The sequence below is a fragment of the Protomyctophum parallelum genome (genome assembly GCF_964188405.1).
Source record: "Protomyctophum parallelum genome assembly, chromosome: 15".
NCBI classification, from domain to species: Eukaryota; Metazoa; Chordata; class Actinopteri; order Myctophiformes; family Myctophidae; genus Protomyctophum; species Protomyctophum parallelum.
The window spans coordinates 44,389,369-44,414,508 of NC_139710.1; the positions used below are offsets into that span (position 1 = coordinate 44,389,369).

Consider the following 25,140-nt stretch of genomic DNA (forward strand, 5'->3'; position numbering starts at 1 on the left):
CCTGCCCAGTCAGCGAACGCAGCCAGTCAGCTCCGCCAGTCAGCCAGTGTAGAAAGTCAGGCTGCCAAGCCAGAGCATATCAGCCCTTGCAGTCAGCCACTGCAGCCATACTAGCCTTGCTCAGTCAGCTCAGCCAGGCCTCTCTCGAGGCCTGGCTCTCTGTCTGCCTGGCCCAGTCTGCTCCGCCCTGCCTTGCAGCAACAGAACCAGCCTTTCTGGCAAGCCAGCCAGCTCAGAATGCGAGCTGAGCAAGCCAGAGGTTGGGTGAGGTTGAGCTCTGTCCAGCACAGGAGCGGCCGGGACGGAAACCAGCTTGGTCTTTAGTCAGCTTGGTGTCTATGAGTGGCATGAGGCGTTGGAGTAGCAGCCTCTCTTGTAGGTGATGCAGAGGAGGGAAATGGGTCGGTAGCTCTTTGGGGATGATGGGTCTTTGCCAGGTTTGGGGATTGCAACCACTTTGGCCTTTCTCCAGACAGAAGGGATGGTTTTCTGTGCCATGCATTTATTCAGTATCCCCACGAGCCAGGTCTTTGCGTTAGGTCCCAGGTGCTCAACTTTCCCATTGCAGTTTCGAGTTCTTCTAGGTCGAAGGGTTTGGTTTGAGGGCTGGCTGATTGTGGTTGGTCTGATACCACTGTGCGATGGTATTCTCCTGTGGGTCGGCGGCGGTGTTGGTTATGACTGTTGGCCACCAGTTGTGACGCAACAGAGTTCGCTGTGATCGTTGTGAATTATGGGTGGCTCCCTGAGGTCCTTGATCCCCATGGGGTCCAACAGTGGTCATTGAAGCGTGCACACACGCACGCACACACACATGCACCTACACACGCACGGGCGCACATGTGCATGCACACGCTAACCAAATGTAACTCTGAGAGTGTAACACATGTAACCAAATGGACCCTTACAGCTCTAACTCTGAGAGTATATATGGTGGCCGACGGGCACGTACAGGTCTAGTGTAACCAAATGGACCATTTGGTCCATGTCTGTAAGTCTGAGAGTGTAACACATGTAACCAAATGGACCCTTACAGGTCTGTCATTCTGAGAGTGTAACGCATGTAACCAAATAGACCCTTACAGGTATTTAACTCTGAGAGTGTAACACATGTAACCAAATTGACCCTTACAGGTCCAACACTGTTTTTTGTTAATCATCGAATGAAATGTGGGAGGTCGGCAAAAGAGAAAGTTTAAAAAATCAAAGCAAAGGTAATTCGAAAATGTTATTTTTGTGCTTTTGTGTTTCTCTTCTTTATACATTACTTTACTGTTTGAAATGTAAAATTTACATTTCAACGAAAGGACCTGTAAAGGACAACACAAAACCTAAGGCACTGGTGTCGTACTTCTGGTTTACCGGAACGGGGTTCAACTCCCTGCAGTGCCCTGCTCAATGTGTTGTATTTACATGGTTCATTGAACGGGGTTCAACTCCCTGCAGTGCCCTGCTCAATGTGTTGTATTTACATGGTTCATTGAACGGGGTTCAACTCCCTGCAGTGCCCTGCTCAATGTGTTGTATTTACATGGTTCATTGGTCCATGGTCTCAGAGGTCATTGACTGCGCTATAGTGCGCGATTCTTCATCATTGTTGAGGATTTTAAAAAAGGTGAAAATCCTATATCCTAATATCCTAATCCTAATATCGACAATAGTCTATGGTGTCGGACTGCATACTGGTCAAGGTAATTTATACTGGTCAAGGTAATTTACACTGATCAAGGTCATTTATACTGGTCAAGGTCATTTATACTGATCAAGGTCATTTATACTGGTGAAGGTCATTTATACTGATCAAGGTCATTTATACTGGTGAAGGTCATTTATACATGTCAAGGTCATTAATCCATGGTCTCGGAGGTCATACAATAGTATGTCGTTTTTTTTCGATTTCGGAGGATTTGAAAAAAAAAGGTGAAAATCGCGGAAAAGAGAAAGGCTATAGTCCATGGTCACGGACCGCATACTGGTCAAGGTCATTTATACTGGTCAAGGTCATTTATACTGGTCAAGGTCATTTATATTGGTCAAGGTTATATATACTGGTGAAGGTCATATATACTGGTGAAGGTCATTTACTAATCTTATGAAGGTCATTTATACTGCTCAAGGTCAGTGATTGATTGATTGATTGTCGAATTACAGTACATTTCAAGCACAAACTCAATACTAAAAAGTTCCAGCATGTGTCTCCACAGTAAGCTGAATAACAAAGTGTGAATGTAGTTTCTAGGTGAAAGTGATTTTTAAATTTCCCCATTGACATGAATGGGAAAAGGCAAAAATTCACATTCAAGTATTTGTTCCTCAGAGACTGTAATCACTATAGTTACAAAACTTTTAGGGATAATTCAACATTATCCCTAAAATTATTTAACCCTAAAATTTTATCGGTCGGCCTCATGGTGGCGCTATAACAGCCCACTTTACCTTTTGGCTTATAACTCTTGAACCGTAGGTCGTAAAATAAAGAATATTTTTTCCCTGGATTCCTTGGGTCATGACGCATCTCCCCATATAGGCCACGCCCATTTCCGCCATGATAGATTTTCCGCCATTTAGAATTTTGTCCAAAACACACTTTTTGCTTTTCCTCCTACAGATTTTGTCCAAATCTCACAGAAATCGGCACACGTGATCTCTGGACCCATCCAATTAAAACTGAACTGCAGAATTTTGAAAGTGCGTATCGTTCGGCCGTAATCGTCTTCCGAAGTTAGTAGGAGGGGCCTATATCACAAAAAATGCCATAAATCACGAACGGAATGTCCAATCCATCCCACATTTCAATGTCCGGGGTGGTTCAATCAACCAAGTTCTAAAAGCAATTCCATTTTCATCCATAGGGGGCGCCGCAAATGCGAGAAATGTAACCGTTTGTCGCAAAAACATGAATTTCGGGGGTTAAATCCCCTCCGAATTACTTACGCATGATCTAAGGCGTGACTTGAAATTGTAATTGGCTGGCAATACTAGTGGGAGGGGCATATGTAAGCCACTGCGGCAACCACACTCTGCAATTTTTTTAAATTGCGAATTTTCTAGTTTGTTTTTGTGTTCCTTGCTTTTGCTGTTATTTATATGTGTTTTGTTTTCTTTAGTCATTCATGGTGTTAACGTGTCTTATTGTGATTTATTGTCTTAAATAAAAAACATTTGATAACAAAAGAAAAACAAAAAAAACTGCCTAATGATGATGTCACTGGAAGACGGTTTCTGAACTGCCCACAGCCCTCCTATGAGACACACAAAAAAATCGTGCCATTTTATCATGATTATTACTAGTGAGGACAGGTATGACTATGAAGATAGGTTGAAAAGTGGTGAAGTGGTCCTTTAAGGCAAAGAAAACAAAACGTGCATGAACGTGCGTGTCTATCGGTCTGTCTCTCTCGGTTTGTCCGATTTGTAGCTATCGCCCCCCCCCCCTAGTGGCGAAGAATACAACTTCTTGGAACTCAGATTAGTGGTAGCCTATGATATGTGAGAGTGAGAGAGAGTGCGAGAGAGAGAGAGAGAACACCGCCTGTGAGCCGGTTTATGTTGTTGACAAATGGTTTTGTCGACTGAGAAATATAACTTCGCGGCTGACTATTGACTACAATACACGTTACGCACTTGGTGACCACTTATTTACGCGATTTGATTTATACTGCGCAACTCTCTGGTCAATGGTGAAAGTCTGACAACGGAAAAACCACGTACATTGGAGGGATATAATCTAGGCTACATTTATTTCATTATAAAGAGGATACCCGTGCATGAACTTGAAGAATCCACGGAATGGATTTGTATCGGACTGTGAGCGTCAAGCAGAAGAATCGTGCGACTGTGTCCGTTATTATTTCTTCAACATCCTGATTCCTCTATTCTTGGGTCGGTCGGCTCGGCTGCTCCGTATTGAGTTTATATAAACGATGGAGACTATTGGGAGGTTTGAGTTCAGCAGAAAAGACCTGATTGGCCACGGTGCCTTTGCAGTCGTGTTCAAAGGAAGACACAAAGCGGTAAGCTACTGCATTAGGCCGACCTGTTGATCTCTGACGAAAATAATGTGTTTAATGCGGTCCTAAATTTGGGTCAGATTACTGAAAAAGTGCATGCACTATAGTCAGCCTACTAAAACTAAACAAAATGTGTGTTCAGAGTTACTTCCACGTCCTATTTTTATCATCTAAAAACATTTTCAATGCAAACACATGTATCCACCAAGGATGATAACAATTGACCGTTCTGTCTGTCTGTCTGTCTAATCATGGCGCAGGGTTCGAAGATGAGGTTAGGAAGAATTGGGAATTTATTTGGAATGGCAGGGGATTGGGAGAATCAGACTGTCTGGGCTCTTGAGGGGGGGGGGGGTGTGTTTCCTTAATGTTACTATAATTAATTAAACATTTTAGGAATGCAATCTGGGCTGATTATAGTTTATATACATAATCAGATACAGATTGAAAATCCTACTTTCATATAGCTTAAGAGTTATACTCTTGTAGATGTATTTATTTATTATTCTGACATTTTTTTTTTTTAAGAGTAAATCTTTCTTTCACGATGTTGCAAGTTGACACAACACATTTTCTTTCCTAGAAACATGACCGTGAAGTTGCTGTGAAGTGCATCAACAAGAAAAACTTGGCAAAATCCCAGTCTCTCCTTGGTAAAGAAATAAAAATACTGAAGGTAACTAGAACTTTGAATGGCGTCACACATTCTCTGTCCGTCTTGCCTGCACTTGCATCAGACACTGACCAATGAGTCTGACCATGTATTTTTGTACAACCCACCTCTAGGAATTGAAACATGAGAATATTGTTGGGCTACTCGACTACCAGGTAGGAATTTCTCAATTCACATGCTCTCTCTCTGAACCCCATGCCCATAACAGACATGTGCACAATGCATACAACCATTAACCCAAACAGCCCACAGTCAGACCTCACTGCCACAGTCAGTGTAAATGTTCTTCTAGAAAACACTGAACCTCATGTAGTATTGTTGGAAGGCTATGCCTTCTGGATGTTGCCAGTTAGCATAGTTCAATAACATACTGTGGCTGTGTAAACATACAAGACTGAAAGTTCTCACCTGTCCTCAGTGAAAAGGCCACCAGTCAGCCATCCAGGCATTCGCCAGCTGATCCGTTCAGTCGCCCTGGCTCTAGCAGATCGCAGGGTGCAGCCTAACGTCCAAGCTCAACAATGGTTTATAACCTTAGAGTATGCTTATAACACACACACTCTTAATCGTATGCCATCTCAGCAGACATAGAACGAGAGGGCAGCCTGTTGGTGACCTTAGGTGACTAGTCCAGGACTGAAGAGAAGAGCCCTTTGATTACAGTGTTAGGTTGATTTGTCATGTTAATTCATCTAATAGAACCCCTCTATATCAGTAGGATCTATTATGGTGTAATTAACTAGTTAGTTGAATGGCGTGCCATCTCTTCAAAACTGAAAAAGGGGGAAATAATAATCGTAATAAGGTGCTATTTAACGCTTTAACAAAAAAATATAACTTACACCACCACTTTAAATAAAAGAGGCATATCATTGTTAGAGAACAATATACGGACAGCAGCAGACCGAGAAAACTACATTCACTAGGTAAAAGAAAATCAAGCAAAGAAGACAAACAGCTCATGGCCTTGTTCCTGTTTTAGTTCAGTTTGGTCTGACACAGTAAACCTGGCACGCTCCTCGCTCTCCTCACTGTGACTTTAATACCCCATAGAACCCTGACTGTGGGCCTGCATTGCTTGTTACATAACAAAGCAAAGTTGTTTGATGTCAATGACGTCATTTATTGGTTCACTTTGGCATATTGTATATACAGTATTAATTGTTAATAAAGCTTTTTTTCTGACTATCAACAGGAAACAGGAGGATGTGTGTATCTTGTCATGGAGGTATTAACTAGTCTAATGCTTTGAGTGAATAATTAATCCCAATGCAAATTATAGATTCAATTATTTGTTTACATTGTTCAAGCTTTCACCATTGTATTTGTTTTTGTTTTTCTTCAGTACTGTAACGGAGGTGATCTGGCAGAGTATCTTCACAGTAAGTGTGCTATTTTCCACCTCTACACAATAACTCAATATACGGTAAGCCTGGTCTCACAGCTTTGTTTGGATAGTTCTTTGTGGTACTTTCCTTGACACCTGTGGCCAGAGCTTAAAGGGCATAGTTTACGTCACATTACCAGCTCAGTGGCCTTGTGGTTAGAGTGTCCGCCCTGAGACTGGGAGGTCGGGGTTCGATCTCAGTCATACCAAAGACTCTGAAAACTGGGACCCATGCCTCGATCCCTGCTTGGCACTCAACATCAAGGGTTGGATTGGGGCAAGTCCCTGCATGCGACATACTAGTGTAGTGTCATGTCCAGGGGTGTACTTGTACATCAAGCTGCCTCACGCTACAGAAACAGGAGATAGGCTCCTGCCCCTATGGGCCTCATGGCTCTAGTCTACACACAAGGCTTGCTTACTTACTTGCATCACTACCTCACCTCTGAGAAAGAGGAATAGATTAGGTTCAGTCAGACAACTCAAGGAGGATGTAATATATATATTTATTGAATATAAGATAATCAATGCAATATATTTATTATGGTTTGGCGATGTATTGGATCTGCTTTTTAGGTACTCAGGTCAAGCGCATCAGTCCCGACCATAGGGACTCTGAATCCCCCGTACCTAAACAGTAGATCCAAAACGACAGGTGGTAGCTGGGGTGGAGGTGGGTGAGCACTTTGTATACAGCAGCGCACAGTATACAAAAAGGCAGCAGAAAGCAAGCAAGCAGGAGGATGAATGCAAAACCTTCGGTTAAAGTAGCCGGTATGAGAGATTGGGTGAGCATGTGATTGGCTGAGTGAATCATGTGGATGAGAGCCTGATGCTGCGGTGGCCCAATTAACGGCCGGCGCGCTGACTGAGGTTCCCTGACTGAACTTGCTCTGCGCATGTCTACGACAGGCGCAAATGCTCATTAGTTATATTTTCATGGTTGTTGAGAGTCAGTGTAAGTTGGTGGGCCAATGTGGCTTTGTGAGGCTTTGATGAATACTTTCAGTGTTTTGGAGGATTATAATAGGTTTAAGGCTTGGCGGAACAGTTTGACCAAAGCATGCAGAAATAACAATCCTAGGTCAGCTGGCAAATGAAATGGTTAGCCATGTACTTACCCAGAAGTGAAAGGGGTTTAAGCTCTAAACAGGGATTGTTCTTGGAAACCACAGCACAATAGATAGTTCTATCAGGCTAAATCTACAATTAATAACTCCCAGCCTGGATTCGTTTAGTGGCCATTCATTATTTATTCCCGTTGTTCTCTCATCTTTCTATTAATTCACAGAATATCTCCAAACACATTCTCACTATATTTTCATTGTGAAAAAGTTCACCTACACATGTACTGTAACCCTTTCTTCCCAATCTACCGTGCTTGCTGTGTTATGTCGAAACTCTGCCCCATGTACCGGTATCTATTATTTTGTAAACATGTGTCCGATTTTGTTGTGCCATTGCCAGGGTGGGTGGAGGGTGAAAGGTGTCTGGCATATTTAACACTCAGTCATGCTTGGAAAGGTTTGTGGAGCACTGACATGACATCCATCTGTCACCCTCTTATCTCCACTCCTCCAGTGGAGAAATAAAGCATTTAGAAATACTCTTCAATGGAGCTGGAGGGGCTGGGGAATGGGGTCGGGGCTGCTCAAACAACATGATTGAGATGTCAGTGCAGCATGTCAATAGAGTTCCTATATTTTCATCCTGCGTCATCTGTTATTTTCTGTTGGTAGTGGTAGTGGTGTGTGTCACAAGCTGGCAGAAGTTCCATGTAGATCACTTGACGATGTGGTATACATATACACATGGCTGGGTTCACGTGAGGTACCGCTTACGTGCTAATCATGCTACCATATCATGCTTACTTCATATCCGATGGCCTTGTAATGCAATTTCCTAGAGAGCTAAATATGCAGTCAGTATCAGGACATTGCAAATGGCAATGGAAAGTAGATTTTTGGTTGATTGATGATCTAAACATACCCGACTCACGAGTCGAGTTGGGTGTTTCTTTCTGCATCCGCTCCATTTGCGTCTATAATTGACTACATACTTTGCCCTGCTAAATTCTTACCTGTGCATCATCTCATGAATTTCTGGCATTTGACCCTCAGCTAAGGGCACTTTGAGTGAGGACACCATCCGTGTTTTCCTGCAGCAGATAACCCAGGCCATGAAGGTCCTGCAGGGCAAAGGCATCATCCACAGAGACCTCAAACCCCAGAACATCTTGCTGTGTCACCCAGATGGACGCAGGAGCAACCCCAACAACATCTGTTTCAAGATAGGTGTGTATTTGACCACTACTTCCTGCTAGTGTCATCAAGGTCAATAGGTTACTTGGCTATTCTAACAGTCGACAATGCTTGAGATTTGTAGTTATATTATAAGTTGAAAGTCTATGAAGATGCACGATGATGGACCATTTAAACTTTAGGGCAACACATTGGTAACAATATAGATATCAGTCAAATGAAATATAAGGCCCCTAAAGCAAGGGTTAATACCCTTTCCTGGAGCGAGTACATTCAAGTCATCCATGTGCATAATATGCATATGGGTGAGTCAACCTTGGTTGTGGAGGCTAATGGCTACTCGGCTTGCACAAAGATTTGTGGTGTGCTGAGGAGCAATCATGAGTCTGTGGTTGAACACTCCTCATCTTTGCTAGCTCACCAAAGAGAGGATGGGGGGGTTTATCTGGGATAACGTTCAGCTTCCTCCTCATGCTCCTTTCCGCAACCACCTCCAGATTGTCCAGTTCAGTTCCAACTACGGTGCAGCCTTCCTCATCTTTGTTCCGTTTGTTGGTTATGTTAGCCCCAACATACCACGTAGTATACAATACAGTAAGAGTCAGTCCAGTCCAGTTTATTGTTCATGTGTCCACCACCTCCTCCCCTCAGCTGGTTATGGGAGTTGGTATGGAAAATTAATTAGATGTTATAAAGAACATTCCTTATAACATCTAACCCAACATGTGTGCAGATTCAAAACCCAAGTAGGATTATTACACAAAGAGATGAAAAAATGATATAACTGGATATTGGAATGAATGCTCTATCTCGTGTTGTTATTGCTGCAAGTGCCAGTGTTTAAACAGGTTAAACAACTACAGTAGACTTTTGGCATACTCTGCTACTCCACCTCCCGTGCACCCACTAACCCCCCTGAGCACACACAGACACACCTTAGAAAAGACACATCACTCACCCCTTCTTAATCTTTCTTAACCTCTAGCCGATTTTGGGTTTGCACGTCATCTCCAGACAAACACTATGGCGGCTACACTGTGTGGCTCTCCAATGTACATGGTGAGTGTTTATAGTTGTTACACACATTTGTTTAGCTAAATATGTACCATTCGATTGTATCTCTAACCTGCAACTGGTGTTCATCTCACCACTCAGGCCCCTGAGGTCATCATGTCTCAGAACTATGATGCCAAGGCTGACCTGTGGAGCATTGGAACTGTACTGTACCAATGTCTGACTGGAAAGGCCCCTTTTCATGTGAGTGCTATTAACGCACGCACGCAAACACACATAAGCACACACACACACACACACACACACACACACACACACACACACACACACACACACACACACACACACACACACACACACACACACACATTATTATTATTATTATTATTATTGTTATTGTTATTATTATTATTACACAGGTGTATGTCCCACAAACAAATCAGATGTTCATATTCATCATTCATCAAGTGTTGCAAAAGCTGGAACATCATGACTACTTGTTGGGAAAGAGACATCTTTTAGATGGCTATAACGTTTGAAAAAGGCTGTGGTTAAATATTGTTGCTTCACAACCCTGGGTATTACTTTGTACCCTTGGTGAAGTTGCTCATATCTCACTCAAACCCTTATGGCGTTTGTTGATTAACTCAGCGTTGATTTATGTACAGTACACACATGGTAGTGCTTGCTCAGCAGGCTAGTCTGCTTGTTGGTTTGTCAAATCCTGTATTTATTTTCAAAATTATAGAGGTCACCAGAAGTTCATGTATCAGTTAAGAAATTCATTGCTCAACCTTTTGTACCCAGGGCAGGGTATTTCTGTGCCAGTTTCCTTGAATAGCCTTTCCATACAGAATGAGAACGCAAACCGACACAAGTCAGTGGGTGTAGGACAAGTCTAGAGAGTGTCAAGTTGTGCCACGGTGTCGAGTTCACTGCTCAGTGGTCTGAGCAAACAGCTCAGAGCAGACATCACCTGTTTGCCTTTTTGGCAAACTTCACAATAAAAGCACAGCCAAATGCTGTCATTGACATGTAAATGTGTGTGGGAAAGGGTAATGCCCTGTTTTTTATTTTGCACAAGTTCATGCATGTGTATTTACAGTATGAGTTGCAGCTGTGACGTTTGCGCTATGTTGTCTGCAGGCAAGCACGCCTCAGGAGCTTCGTCACTTCTATGAGAGCAACAGGAACCTCCTTCCCAGGTTAGTGCCTCCTGAAACCTGCTGGGATGAAGGGGTAAACATGCATTACTGTGAGAGCTCACTCCTACCGTCAGTTTGTTGATGAGTGCTTTAAGACATGCCCGCAGCACTGTAAAGAGAATGTATGTAAATAATAAAGGGTGTGCATGCACAACACACAGAACCACCTTATATATAATGCATATACATGAATACTGTTCAAATATAGCCATGCCCAAGAAGATACAGTATGTGCACAGACACCACCTGACAGGTGATTATATTATCACCTGGGTCAAAGCCTTTAGAGGTTTTTTGGACCCCAACCCCTTCCTGCATGCTAAGCCACCTTGCTCTGTCATTTATTTTCCACTGGCAGCTGATAAACTGTCATGAACTCGAAAGCACAAACGGGTCCTCTCAACTGCTGCTACTTCAAATCTATGGACTGTCTCTTGAGTGTCATGTTATGCTTAGCTTGGCTGTATGTATTGTCATAGTATTGTTTTTACACATTGTTGCATATTTAGTTTTATACTTATATAAAATTCTGATTCTGAACCCACTCAACCCAGCATAGCAACTTAACCCGTAACTGGGAGCTATCGAAGGCCTGCTCTTCTATTGTTTACTTTGTAAAGTTCTTGCTTGGCTCTTTATTTGCCTCACTAATCTTTTAGAACGATAAAGCTAGTGATAAGACGCAGTGCTGTTTGTGTGAGCGACAGTTTGTTGTTTTCTTGTGTCTCTATTTATAACTGCTCTAACCTGCTGCTGCCCTGCACTGCTATCACTTTCCACATGACCCACATATGTACTGTAGCTCAGCACCAACGTACGCAGAGTGCAGACAGAAATATTTCACACACTCACACACATGTCTGCATTTGCACACACACATGTTCCAATGTGCCTGTGCCTTAAACACTAAACCAAACTAAGAGACTAAAATTCCCACTAGCATCTCCTAGAGGCTGTGCTGCTCCTTACATGCAAGCAGTCTAAAGTAGTTTGATTCTTAGAACAAAATCCTCTCACTATTCGAGCTACAAAGAGAACATTTTATTTTTAGGCAGAATATTATTAGCCTGGTAAACTATCCCGGTCGTGTGAATTCACATTGCAGACCAGTCTGGCACCTGCGCTGGATGAGTGGGAGATTCCACTATGTAAATTCACACGGCTGGGATCGTTTACCAGGATAGAATAGTATAGATTTGCATTGGCTCCACTTCTACTACCAAAATCTGAAGGGGTCATCCTCTGGGTGCACAGAACATTCCATGGCAATTCAGCCAGTGTTTTTTTAAATACGGTATGTTGTTTTGGACCAATTGGCATTGCCAGCGTTAGAAAAACACTTTTCTTCTTTCTTTCTTCTTAGATCCTAAGTATGAAACCGAGAGTGCTCTAGGGCAGAATAGCACTTCTTGAGGGTCGGACTATAGTAGCGATGTTAGTATATTCGCATCACCTTAATGTCAATCCTAATTGACAAAGGTTTCTTATTTATACTCATGGCGATTGCTTCCCGTTGGCGTGGGCGTGGCAACACTTTAGCTTGTTGCAATATTAAATATAAGCTGCTTTGAATGTTATTCTCTTTGGGTGCTGCTCAACATAAAATGTCCCCAAAATATTTGAAACATTTGATCAGTTAGTTATATATCGATATGAAGGCATTGTAATACAATCTTACAATAAATCCTGTGTCCTTTGTTCTCTAGTATCCCAAGAGAAACCTCATGCCATCTCAGACACTTGCTACTGGGGCTTCTGCAGAGGAATCACAGGGAGCGCATGAACTATGGTCAGCCTCTACTTATAACAGTTGCCCTTTTGGATTTTTCATTTGATAAATTTCATCAGTGCATTGATTTCGGTGTGTTTACTCTTAACTTTGCCCCCCACAGATGAGTTTTTCCACCACCCTTTCATGGAATCAAGTTCATCCATGAAGAAATGTATGTACTGCATATTGCTGAAACACAATTCATAGCCAATGTAGTTGGTGTAGGTGAGATCCACATACTGTACCAACTAATTGATGTATCCTTGACAGCCTCTTCAGTTCCCATGCATCTGTACCCCAGCTCTGGTTCAGGCAGTTCTTCAAGCAGTTCCTCCACTTCCAACGTGGCCTCTCCTCTAGTACGTACATCCTCCTTTTCAAGGAATGCTTCAAAGAAAACCACACAGTGAAGAAGATAAGCTGTTGTTTAATTCTATAAACAACAGCACTGTCCCACATGTTTGTAAAACGTTAGCCTGGGAAACCAAGGCATATAATCCTAACATGATATTACATAAACTATCAGAGAACTGACAGCTTTTAATTAGCCAACTAGTTAGTTAGCCTACAAAAACTGTCCATAACAGTGTGGTTGCCCAAAGGGCAACAAAGACTATAGTTAATGTCACACTTTTCATTATTATTCTCCCGGAGTATTCTACCTACTTTCCGCTGTGATTGGCCGAGTTTTGCATAACGTTTGTAGGGCTGTTGTTGGTTACGTAACCAATCTATGTTTTACAATCGTTTATAAAGACATAAATGAAACGTTGTTATCTTCCACTCTCCTCTTTAGCATTCCAAAACCAAGCCCCTGCACATCCCTAGACAAGAGCCCCCTGGCTTCTTGCTGAAGGAGGCAGCCAATCAAGACAACAGGAACTCATTTTCTGACACAGAAGAATATGTCATGGTGCCGCCTGTCCACTGTGTCCAGTTTCCCAGTAAGACAGCCTAAGATTTACTCATTCAGACCAGTGTCTTACAATTATATTAGTCCGTCACGGGCTTAATCACTGAAAGCTGCGTATTTTATATATTGCAGATGATTTTGTATGTGAATTGGGAGATGGGTCACCAACTGAGGGGAGCCTGATATACAGTGGGTGAGTTGAAACTTCAAGAAACCAATGTGAAATTTCAAGAAACCAATGTGCTAAATTGTGATTTGTGATTATGTACATGTAAATATATACAGTACCAAAACAAATGTTCTCAGGAGTTCTTTGCTGGCTGAGAGAGGTCTAGAGAATGCAGGCAAGACACCTCCCTCCTCTCCATCACTGAGCTCCAGCCCCAATCCTGTCAGGTAAGAACAACAGGGGTGGATTGATAGCAGGTAGGTAGATATACCTGAATATTACTTTGACTGGTTACTTCTTGTGGGTAGATTAGATTGTTAGTCATCTACTGTATTTTACAATTCACACAAAAGCATTGACTTACAGCTCCCGGTTCTCGTTGTCTTCCTCTTCTGTTTGTCCATGTAGCAAACCTGTTGAGTTCAGTGGCAGTAATTACAGCCGGTCTGTGGCAATACCTGTACCAACGCAGGTCCAGAACTATCAGCGAATGGAACTGAACCTGCAACCTGCAGGTCTACATGGTTCAACCAGGCAAGCCTGGCTAACCCTAACCCTGCTTATCTGCTTTGTTTCCTGTATTTCTTACTGCATATCCTTTGGGACAATAAATACTTGGACTTGAACTTGAGAAATGTCATACTCTCTAACAATAGCATATCTGTCATTCAGGGCCATGCTGTGTTGTCCTGGCAGCAGCAATGAAAGCTCACCAGGATGTGGCCCTGTCCTCAGAACCCCCAGGCTGATGGCTGGAGGAGCATGGCCTCATCCGCCCTCTCCTCAAGGCAGGCATCTGAATTATTTCTCTCTTTCTCTCTCAAATTTTTATTATTATTATTATTTTAACCGTAATTTGTACTGCAGTCAGGGGTGGGTTTTCCCAACCCCTGAGTATGAAGTAAGGTAAAATGGCTTATGGAATATGGTTTGGCTGGGCACTCAAGCTTTCTTTCAGTGATGTGGCCCACTGCTTCAACACTTTTTACACTGTTATTATGTTATGTATGGAGCACTCGTAGAGGAGTGGATATTTTTAGCACCCAAAGCTGAGTGCGTTGGAGGAGCTGAGGATTGTCTAGATATTTTTTACTTATAGCAGAGTACCATATTTCCAATGGGTTTTTAATATTTCCTAACATATTGTACAATGTACACTGCTTTTAACCTAAGCATTGCTGGAAGGGGGCTACTATTCTACTAACCACACTGCAAGGATGGAAAGTTATTTACTTTCATTACTTTTAACTCTGTGCCCTTTTTAGTGGGAGCCACTCCAAAGATCTCAAAACACAGTCGCCCACTCAGCACAAAGACTGGAATGCCTGCTGGCTCTCCTGACATGGCACGCAGCTCTGATGGTGGTTGGCATAAGATCCAGGGTAGGAATCACGACTATCTACATGGCACCCCAAGCCCCAAGGTCAGTTTCCAAAACATACAGAACAAACATATATGATGATTAATAATAATAATAATTAGCAATATATACTTTGCATATATACTTTTGCAAGTAGTTGTATGGATTTTAGTGAAATTCCTTTAAATTGGTTGTTGGTCACTTAGTTATGTGACCAACAAGGTGTCACAGATTACAATTTGTCCTCCTCGGCAGCCTCCAACATCGTTTCCATGCCGAAGGATGACAGTCCCAAACTTGCGGACTCTGGGCCTCATGGTAGCAGAAAACAAACCGCGCCCTTTCAAAAGGTCAGAATTGTTCTACTAAGCTGTGGTACTAGCTTGAGAAAAACGGAACTAATTGAACCTGTGCAGATCTTACATGGACCATATGTCAATTGATGAATCATTAAATACTCCTGATGGGGTGTGTTGCTGCTGTATTGAATGTCCAGGTCACTGAGTACAGGCCGACTGTCTGATATGCTGCTGAAGGCTGCCTTTGGAGCTCAGCTTGTCGACGGGGGGAGTGATGAGAGCCTCTGTTCTGACAAGAATATGGACACCACAGGTAACATGACAAGACTGCAGTTGGCCCAGGCGGCTGGCGTAGCTGTCTGGGCACCTTGGCTGGTAATCCAGTCTGGCAGTGTGCTGCGGGTTCGACTCCCGATCCTGATGGCCTTTACTGCATGTCACCCCCCCCCCCATCTCTCTCCCCATTTCCTGTCAGCCTACTTTCAAAAGAGAAAAAAAAGGCGGAAGCCAAAAAAAGTCTTTAAAAAAAGACTACAGTGAACAATGTCTTTGAAAATGAAAATTGGGAAAAGTTAAAAATTGTCTTCCTCCTTTTCTTCATATGGCCATTGGCCATTGACCATGTGTAAGCCTGTAAGGTCAGATCATTGGTCAAAGCCCTGTCATACAGACAGGACATGTTACCCCATGTTACAGTACATGAGTTTTCAGGACGCCTGGCGGTCGGGAGACCCCTGGTGGTCTGCGGAATTATTGCAGGTGGTCCCTGGCCATGCATTCAGAAAATCTTTTAAAAAAGGAGACAACATGGGGTGGTGATCTGTTTGGTCCAGGGATAAATATTTTTGTAAATAGTTAGTTAGTCAAATGTGGCTGTATCCAACAAAAATGTTACTGGTGCTAGTTTTTGTTTTGTCCAGCTCATGAATATAGCCTGTGATAGATAGTGTGATTAGTGAGTAACAAGGAAGGGAAAAATAAAAATGTACCCATGGAACGGTGCATGAACCCACCCGACACAATAGTGGTGGTCCCCAGGTTGCTCTTTGTGGGTCAAAACAAAATCAGTTGAAAACCCCTGTTATAGTAGGATAGATGACACACACACACACACACACACACACACACACACACACACACACACACACACACACACACACACACACACACACACACACAGATTCATATAGACAAGCGCACGTGACCCTCCCTCACCTCAACACTGTATATATGCATATACTGTAGTGTAAGACAAGTTATGTCGTTTTCACCCACCTACTTGTTCTTACAGCTCCACCTAGTGGTTATCCTCGATATCCTGGAACCCAGGTTGGTCCTAACCACATCTTCTCTCCTTCAAGACGAAACACATGTCCTGATATCACTGCAACCAGAGGGTTCTCAGGTGTGGGGTTATGCCAGTTAGCCTGTAACTGTGCTTGCTTCATTTTCTTTCAAACATGATTAAACATTACATAAATCCAAATACTCAGTGTCTCTTATTAACCAACCAACCAATCTTGCTGTTAGTATTTCAGCTGTGTACTTGTGTTTGTTTTGACTCCAGGCTCCCCCAGTAACATCAGTCCATCCCGGATCTTCTGCAATCATCTGCTGCACAGGAGGAGCCGTGGAGTCAGTGAGAGTGAAGCTATGGAGGCTGCACCACATAGAAGTATGACTTTTCACCCTCCAGAGCTGCCTGAAGACACACTGATGGAGGTAATAATAATATAGATCTTTTATTTGTATAATTTTATTTAAAGTGGAGCTTGCCGAGCCCTAGGTTTTACAAAATAAATACATAATAATAAAGGCAAACATTATACCCATGGGGAAAAACAAAACACGGTTGTTCTTGTTTTACTTCTTTTATAGGAATTTAAGAGACAGTAATTCTGCCATGCAAAGCTCATCATCAGACAAGTTATTCCAAAGTCTGAGGGCTGTAATGGCAATAGCCTACATTGATCTAGTAAAGTTATTATATGATTAGGGCAGCGGTCCCCAAACTTTTTTGCCCGTACAGCCCCTGTTACCTCCTGACCTAGCTGACACACCCCCCAGCGTCATGTTGTATTTGGCCAAAAATGATGTTTTTAATATGATTATGGCAAATAATCACAGAATGTTGTGGCTCATACAGAGTGGGTTGGTCATTCATAGCATTAAATGTATTTTTACTACAGCAACCACACACAGATGCTCTTGCTGACCTCCGGTTCACCTTGGCTTTCGTTCACTGTGTCATTGAGATTGCCTCTTCAAAAGACTCATTGCCAGAGGCCAGTGACAGTCCTGATTTGTCCTTCCTGGAGCAGAGCCTCGTAGCTGACCAGATCAGTCTTCTTAGTAGAGAATGGAGGTATGATCCATGCAGCTTTTTGTGCTTTTTAGCTATAACTAAGCACCAGCATCTTAATTTATTTTAATCCTTTTTCCTAGTCTCTTTTTGATGTAATGTACTGTTTAATAAAATGCATTATCATCGTCATTTTAGTATCTAGTGATGTCCTTGTGCCACAAATTATTATTGAGAGTGATGTCTGTTTTCAAATATGGTAGCAATGCAGAGCGGTTGGTTTTGTACATGAAGGCTGAAGAGTTTCTGTCCTCTGCATTGCGCACTGCTAAAGAGGACATCAAACAAGGCAGACTGCTTCCTTCAGTCACAGCCAAGCAAGGTGAGGCCAGCAATTTCTAATGTAATTTATCCATAAACAAAAATGCTTTTGTATGGTTCAAAGTTTTTATTGTAGCATGCATTTACAATACAGCAGTGGCAACGTTGCAGGCAATGACAATGTTTAACATTTTTCAAAATGTTTTACAATAATGGCAAATAGGGATGCAGTGACAAAGGCTTTTGACTTGCATTTGGACTTCTATTTTTAGAATATGCCATTTAATAATCCTGCATCTGTCCTCTCTGTGTGTGCAGTGATCAAGAAGTTGAATGATTCATACAAGAGTTGTGTATCATGCTGCCGTTCCCTCACCGGTCGACTGCAGAGTTTCCTTCTCGACAAACAGAGGCTGATGGACCGCTTCAATGGCATCACAGCAGAGAAGCTCATTTACAGCCACACTGTGCAGATGGTGAATGAACTACATCTATTGAATGTATCTATTCATTTGTAATGGTGTATACCAGCGGTCCCCAAACTTTTTCCTGTGAGGGCCACATAACTTTTCCCTTCTCTGATGGGGGCCGGGGTCAGTTTGTAACAGAAAAAGTGTGACGATCGCAGGGGGTGCCACACATAACCAAATATTAATAACCAGTGCACGTACTGTACATGCAGCACTACAGGGCTGCATAGTCATAGTGCATGTACTGTACATGCAGCACTACAGGGCTGCATAGTGCATGTACTGTACATGCAGCAGTGCCAGGGTTTCCTGCACAATGTTGTTGGCATGGCGCTGCGCCATGGTTGAAATAAATCGCGCCATGCCAAGCTGTTTTTTCTTTTTTGAGGGGCCTAGTGAATCATGGTGTGTGTGATATGAAATGTCCAGTACCTCCCCAGTGCCTCCCTAAGTGCCACCCCAGTGTCTGCCCTGCAGTGTCTGCCCAGTGTCTGCAAAGTGCCTCCCCAGTGTCCCCCTGAGTGCCTCCCCAGTGCCTCCCCAATGTCTCCCAGTGCCTCCCCAATGTCTCCCCAGTGTCCCCCCGAGTGCCTCCCCAGTGTCTCCCCAGTGCCTCCCAGTGTCCCCCTGAGTGTCTCCCCAGTGCCTCCCTGAGTGTCTCCCCAGTGTCTCCCAGTGTCCCCCTGAGTGCCTCCCCAGTGTCCCCCTGAGTGTCTCCCCAGTGCCTCCCCAGTGTCTCCCCAGTGCCTCCCAGTGTCCCCCTGAGTTCCTCCCCAGTGTCCCCCCAGTGCCTCCCCAGTGCCTCCCTGAGTGCCTCCCCAGTGCCTCCCTGAGTGCCTCCCCAGTGTCTCCCTGAGTGCCTCCCCAGTGTCCCCCCTGAGTGCCTCCCCAGTGTCTCCCCAGTGCCTTCCCAGTGCCTCCCCAGTGTCCCTGAGTGTCTCCCCAGTGTCCCCCTGAGTGCCTCCCCAGTGTCTCCCCAGTGCCTCCCAGTGTCCCCCTGAGTGTCTCCCCAGTGCCTCCCCAGTGTCCCCTCAGTGCCTCCCCAGTGTCCCCCTGAGTGCCTCCCCAGTGTATCCCCAGTGCCTGCCCAGTGTCCCCCCAGTAGGAATACAAGAGCAATCATACAAATTAAACTTAATTTATTAATCTAATTATTTCCTCTCATCCAGTGCTAATGAAAAAATACAATAAAATCCTATATTGTGGCTATTAAATTTATTTTTTGCTTGAGGCAGGCGGGCCACATAAAATTACATGGCGGGCCGTAGTTTGGGGACCCCTGGTGTATACAGTATGTGTTTCTACGATTAATGTTTTTACGGTTAGTTTTTCATTGAGTAATGGTTTAGGTTTGTAAAGCTTATCTGATATCTACAGTACAGCAATATCATTTAGTGACACTGATTGTTTTTTTATGTTTGTGTATGTGCCTTTATTGTGTGCAGGTACAGTCTGCAGCACTAGATGAGATGTTCCACCGTGGTCAAGCATCAGTCCAACGCTACCATAAAGCCTTCCTGTTGATGGAAGGACTGTCCCGCATTATCACAGAACCAGAAGACATTGATAACATCAATAAATGTATGTGAACACACCATTAGATACAAACACAGGCAGTATTACCAAAAACCTTTGTATTGAATTATTTTTCTTGCTCCAATGAAGGCATCATTGTGTTATGAATTGCTCTCTCATTCTCTGTTGATCTCAGGCAAGCAGTGCATTGAGCGCCGTCTTTCTGCTCTGGAAACGTGATCTCCAACACTGTGGTTCCAGGAAGCCAACCTAAAGCCTTACACATCCATCTATTCAGTGAAGATGGGCTCAGCCTCTTAGACTGTTGATACACAGAAGCACCTTGGATCTTATTTACAGGGAAACCCCTTGATGGGACATTATTTCCCCACATTACAGCCTGGAATGTATTACATTACGGAATGGTAATGTACTGTAGGAAGGGTGACACATATCTAAGTGCTGCTGTGTGTCATAATAACTACCCTGAATAGAAGTTGTTCTCAGGCCTAATTCTGATTAACTGTAAACTCTGCACATTTGTTCTGTTTTGCACAAAACATGATCAGATAATTCACTTTAAAGGAGTTTTTACTTGAAACAAGGATTAACCAGCATATATTTTCTGCGTGTGTTTGAAAATGTTATGTATTAAATGTACTGTAAAAGAGGAAACAGGAGTTTGAGTAATGCACGTGTGGGTGACAAGACCAAATACTGCCAGGGTGTAGCAAAACTAGTAAAGATGTGCCTGCTTATTTTAGAGTTGATAGGTGTACACATGTAAAGTAGCCTATAATGCAAAACCAGGTAATGAGTCATGGAAGAGTCCACAGTGTGGTCAACACTATTGTAGAGCATCAACAACTATATTGGTTCTTTCTACTTTCTAAAGAAAAGAAAAACAATCAGGAATGTTACAATATACCGTAATGACAAACATTGCTTTCAATATACAGAGTCCTTCTACATATCACCAATGAGTGTACTTTAAGTCAATTCTGCAATTATTCACTGCATGGAGAGTCTATTGTGTATTATTTTTGTCAACGATAATCTTTGATGTAGAAATGTGAATTTAATGCATTATGTACTCATGATGAAATTGTGACTGTTAAAGTAAAAATGGAATGCCGGCTGGCACAGGGTTTCGACTACAACCTAGAAAGACAATGTTTTGTAAAGCTACAGAGTACAGACAAGTAGTATACAATGTATTTTGAGATGGCAAGAGTGCTAAACTGGTAGGTCTTGTTGGATTTGCTCAATTTTTATACTGTAATTGTTAGAGTGCCAAAAAGTCTGCCAAATCAGTATGTTACATACGATGTGCAGATGGAAATAAATATTATTTATTGTTAACATTCTGGTGCTCAGTTCTTTGTGTTTGGAAACTAAATGATTGATATGATTGTGTAATATGTAAAACTAAATTATATTGCATTGCCTACTTCGACTATGTTGTTGCCAACCGTATGTCAATACCATTCAGTTCTCCACGCAGCAGTGGTGTACAAACTGTGCTGTCGTGGAATCATATATGGCAAGTTGGCAACATAAGAATGGCAAAGCATTCAAGTCAACTAATGAAAATGTACTTTTAGTTCACTGTTCAGTTAAACACTATAAAGCTATTTGCTGATAACCTTTACTAGACTTGCCTTGAAAATTGGTAGAACACATTTTACTAAAAAGGGATTTGTCCCGAGTGCAATGAAAGTGGTTTGGTTTTTCCCCCAATAAAATCTGCATTTTGTTTGACATCCTGTTTCTGGGAACATTATTTTGCAATCCTTCTTGTGTGTCAATTGTGACTGCATGTCACATTTACTATGAAATCGTACGTTTTTTGTCTGTCGGTCAGTCGGTGTATCACTCAAAATCCCCATACATGGGGAAAACCCCCATATATGGTGTTCAGGTCAGGCAAAATGTTGTGTTATTGAAAACAAGCACTTCCAAACTCTGACACTTAGAAAAATAATCAAATGCAGGGCATTTTTAGACAGAAAGTAGCTCATAACGTTTCTATGGTGGATTTTTATGCAACAAAAACTTTGCAGATAGAAAGACGATAATTCAAGCTTTTCGTACAGCTGCAATGTTGGTGAGTTGAGTAGAGAATGGGCTGTCAAGGCCAGAAAGTAGTTTTTTGCCACTCAGTGGGCGTTGCCGCATAACTTCCAGGTACGGTGTCATGTCGCAGTCCCGCCCCCTTTCAGGACGACCTGAGACCCAGAAGTGAATTAAATTCAAATCAAATCAAAGGTTATTTGTATAGCACATTTACATTGACCGAAGACAAACACAAAGTGCCTGTTAATTTTCTCCATAGGCTTTTCAAAAAGTATTTATTTAAAGATGTTTACGTCGCAGACAAAGCCAACTCGAGTTGTGACAAATCAAACAACATTTTGGGCCGAACAAATAATTACTAAGAAGAAAAACAAAAAAAGTGCCGTTTTCTTCTTCTTTCTAATTATTTGTTCTGCACGAAAAATTGTGTTTGTTGTCATGATTTCTCACAATGAGTTGGCTTTGTACGAGGCTTAAGCCTCGTAGGATTAAAAGGTCTTTAAATAAATACTTTTTGAAATGTCTATGAGGAAAATGAACAGAGAATCATTTCCTGGGCCCTGGTAGGGGGCGGGACTGCGACGCTCTATACCTCCACACTAAAAACAAAGCAAAATGTAAACATGAGTAAATCAACGTAATAATGTTTTATTCCTAACACATTCATTTTTCATCTGACAACAGTGGAACTGATGAAAGAAGACAGAATAGAAACTATACAATAAACTAGAATAAAACAACTTTAGTATACACAGGCAATGCTTTACTGCATATACTAAGCATTAGATCAATTGGCATGAAGCAGTCAAGTGGTGCAATTACTCGTGGGCACACTGTACATCTAGTAAAAGAAAGATGTATCTGTGTACTTGTTGAGTAAGAAGGGGAAATTGGTTAGGGAAAAAGCACTGTAGTAAATGTTCATTGGGTCATTTGTGCAGACTGGGCTTCCAAAGCCTGTGCTGTCCACTCTGGAGCAGCTGTACGGACCTTTTCTAGGAGGTTGTTGACTTGGAAACACAGAGACTGGATCTGCTTGTCCCAGGTAGGAAGTGGCTCACGGGTCTCAAAGTGGACAATACTGTCAATTTGATCAATGAATCCATTCATGCGCCCCTCTGTGATCATCTGGGAGGCAATCCTTTCAGCTTTGGCTGGAGGAATTTCCAACAGTGCCCCCAGCTCTTCAAATGTAATATTATTGTACAGTTTGCTTGCTGACAGGAGGTTGTGCTCTATCACGGCTCTGTCAAGGATGCTGGAACCATCTGCTGTAGTGGCCTTCTGGTGAGGCATCAGCATGGCTGCAAACTCTTGCAGCTGATTGCCTCTGATGATGCGGTCCAGATACATTTTCTCCAAGATGCCATAGGCAGCCAGCTGCTGACAGCGCTCATCCTTGAACAGAGTGGCCAGCATACGGGAACGTTGTTGGCCTGCAGAGGCCAGTATGGTGCAGTTCAGGGCATGCTTCAGAGCTTCCAGACGTTCAGTCTCATGGACAATTGACTTATAAGATAGCTCGTTGTACCTTTGTGCAGCTTCAATAAACTTCCTCCGAAAGTCCAGGACTCTGGCATAGCACACCTTGTAGTGTATCTGTAACTGTTCGTTGGAGGACTCGTTCTGAAGCAAGGACGCTCTATTGATGTAGGCTTCTGCCTGAACAGGGTCATCATCTTCAAGGTACAGACGGGCAATCTTCAGGTATGTATCCAACTTATAGTCAACATTGTACTGCTTTTGTCCCGTTTCTAGAGGGATCCCAACCAAGACCTGGGCAGCGTTTTTCCAGTCACCCTCCTTTTCATAGATGGTTGCCAGGTGCTGTCTGACAGCGGCAACTTGCTCCTCGAAGGAGATCACCCTGGGTTGAATCTTCTCCAGGGTGAAGTGATATACAGCCTTGGCAGTTCCGTCGGGAAGGCTGGGCAGGTGGGTACAGAAATCAGTCAGCAGTTGTCTGGAGACGACGAGACTCACGTTTTCGTTCACCATCGCTTCGACGAACGCCTTTAGAGACTCCATTTGATCCGCATCTGTGAACTGAATGGCCTTCTCCAAGATCTGGCGATACTTTATGGCCAGGTCTTTGTGAGATCCAGTTGAATTCATAAGAAGAGCGAGCTCCTGTCTCACTTCAGTCGCCATTTTCGCCGGCGTCGTAGTGTGTAGCTCTCCGTAGTATCAACCCCAACTGTGTTCTTGATCATTCATGTGCAAATATCGGTATTATCCATAAGCCCTAAAGATATACTGTACTATATTCTTCAGATTATTTCAGGAGCTTCTCTCTGGTCCAGCCACTGCGACGGAACTGTCTCTATGCTCTCTGCTCTTCTACTTCCTGTAGATTGAACTTTGTCCGGGTCACTCTGAAAAAGGTCACCGCCGTCGCCATGTTTCTGAATGGGAATTAATATTAGCCCAAAACATTGAATACTCACAGTACTAGCAATACCGTTATTTATATTTGTTCATCTATTAACCATATAGTTACAGTATATGTTTTCTTGTAAATATGACTTAGGATTTGTGCAACTACCACATAAGCTCCATATAACTGTAAGTAACCTCGCGAAGGAGATTAATATGTATTTATTCAGTGCAGAGAATGGCCTGCTAGCTAGCAAGAAGAAGCTAAGATCATTATTATTAGCCAGCACGCAAGCTGTGCCCGGGATCGGAGTAATTGCTGGAATGCCCTAGACAGTATATGAGGTTATTAATATGTATTAACACTTATTAGATGTCATATCTAAAAGGTTTAAACCGCATGCTGGATTGTAATGCTGGATCTTACCGTTTTATCCCTGGCATTAGCTGCCGCTGTTAGCTATACCTTCATCGGAAGCGGTGCCGTCGTTAGCAAACAATGAATCTCAGAGTCGCGTTTTAGAAATATAAAAACAATAAACTGTTCTGGTTTACAGGAAATATTGCAATTTACCAGTTACATCTTTTATCACACAATGTACTCGACGTGAGCTTGGTTCGACAAATGTCCTGTATTTTAGGAGCATTATAACACTGTCATAGCTAACCATTGTTTGACAGCTATAGTTTCCAGAAATTAGACGACGCCCGTCGTTAGTAAACAATATAGTATTTGCGTCCTCCGAACAGTATATATTGATTGAGTACAACTGTACGTGTAACACTGAGCCTTACTTTGTATAATGCATTATACATTAATATGTATTGTAGGATATAAATAGTTATTACAACGTAGGGAATTATGTAGTGACCAGGGCTATGTTCTGGACCTGCAGATTACGTTCATAACAGAGAAACAGCTCCTTTATTGCCACTCAAGGCACCAAAATATGAGATTTCACGGCTCAATAAGGTCCATAATAGTGTCTATGCAACTGCTGTCAAACTCAAAGTACAC

The 25,140-nt window shown here is 42.7% G+C and overlaps 3 protein-coding genes across 10 annotated transcripts in view; 2 read left to right on the plus strand and 1 right to left on the minus strand.

Annotated features, from left to right (window-relative positions):
• The first annotated feature begins 3,513 nt into the window (after positions 1–3,513).
• On the plus strand, positions 3,514–21,032 carry ulk1a (unc-51 like autophagy activating kinase 1a). Its single transcript, XM_083783598.1, has 27 exons — positions 3,514–4,013; positions 4,594–4,686; positions 4,797–4,838; positions 5,879–5,911; positions 6,029–6,065; positions 8,191–8,364; positions 9,317–9,390; positions 9,487–9,588; positions 10,492–10,550; positions 12,257–12,339; positions 12,443–12,493; positions 12,592–12,680; positions 13,118–13,265; positions 13,367–13,427; positions 13,541–13,630; positions 13,812–13,937; positions 14,076–14,191; positions 14,669–14,826; positions 15,019–15,113; positions 15,260–15,375; positions 16,354–16,467; positions 16,630–16,784; positions 17,252–17,427; positions 17,628–17,746; positions 18,004–18,161; positions 19,601–19,736; positions 19,867–21,032. Exons 1-27 carry the CDS (start codon positions 3,924–3,926, stop codon positions 19,908–19,910), a joined length of 2,739 nt encoding a protein of 912 aa, XP_083639724.1. The 5' UTR covers positions 3,514–3,923; the 3' UTR covers positions 19,911–21,032.
• Positions 21,033–22,374: 1,342 nt separating this feature from the next.
• Positions 22,375–24,064, minus strand: LOC310872123 (COP9 signalosome complex subunit 4). Its single transcript, XM_083783836.1, has one exon. It carries the CDS (start codon positions 23,895–23,897, stop codon positions 22,668–22,670), a length of 1,230 nt encoding a protein of 409 aa, XP_083639962.1. The 5' UTR covers positions 23,898–24,064; the 3' UTR covers positions 22,375–22,667.
• An 89-nt stretch (positions 24,065–24,153) lies between these two features.
• Positions 24,154–25,140, plus strand: part of ep400 (E1A binding protein p400) — a 43,746-nt gene continuing 42,759 nt past the window's right edge. For all 8 annotated transcript variants that reach the window (XM_083784657.1, XM_083784659.1, XM_083784660.1 and 5 more), the window contains exon 1: positions 24,154–24,311. The gene's annotated coding sequence lies outside the window, so the exon portion shown is untranslated. The remainder of the gene's footprint in view (positions 24,312–25,140) is intronic.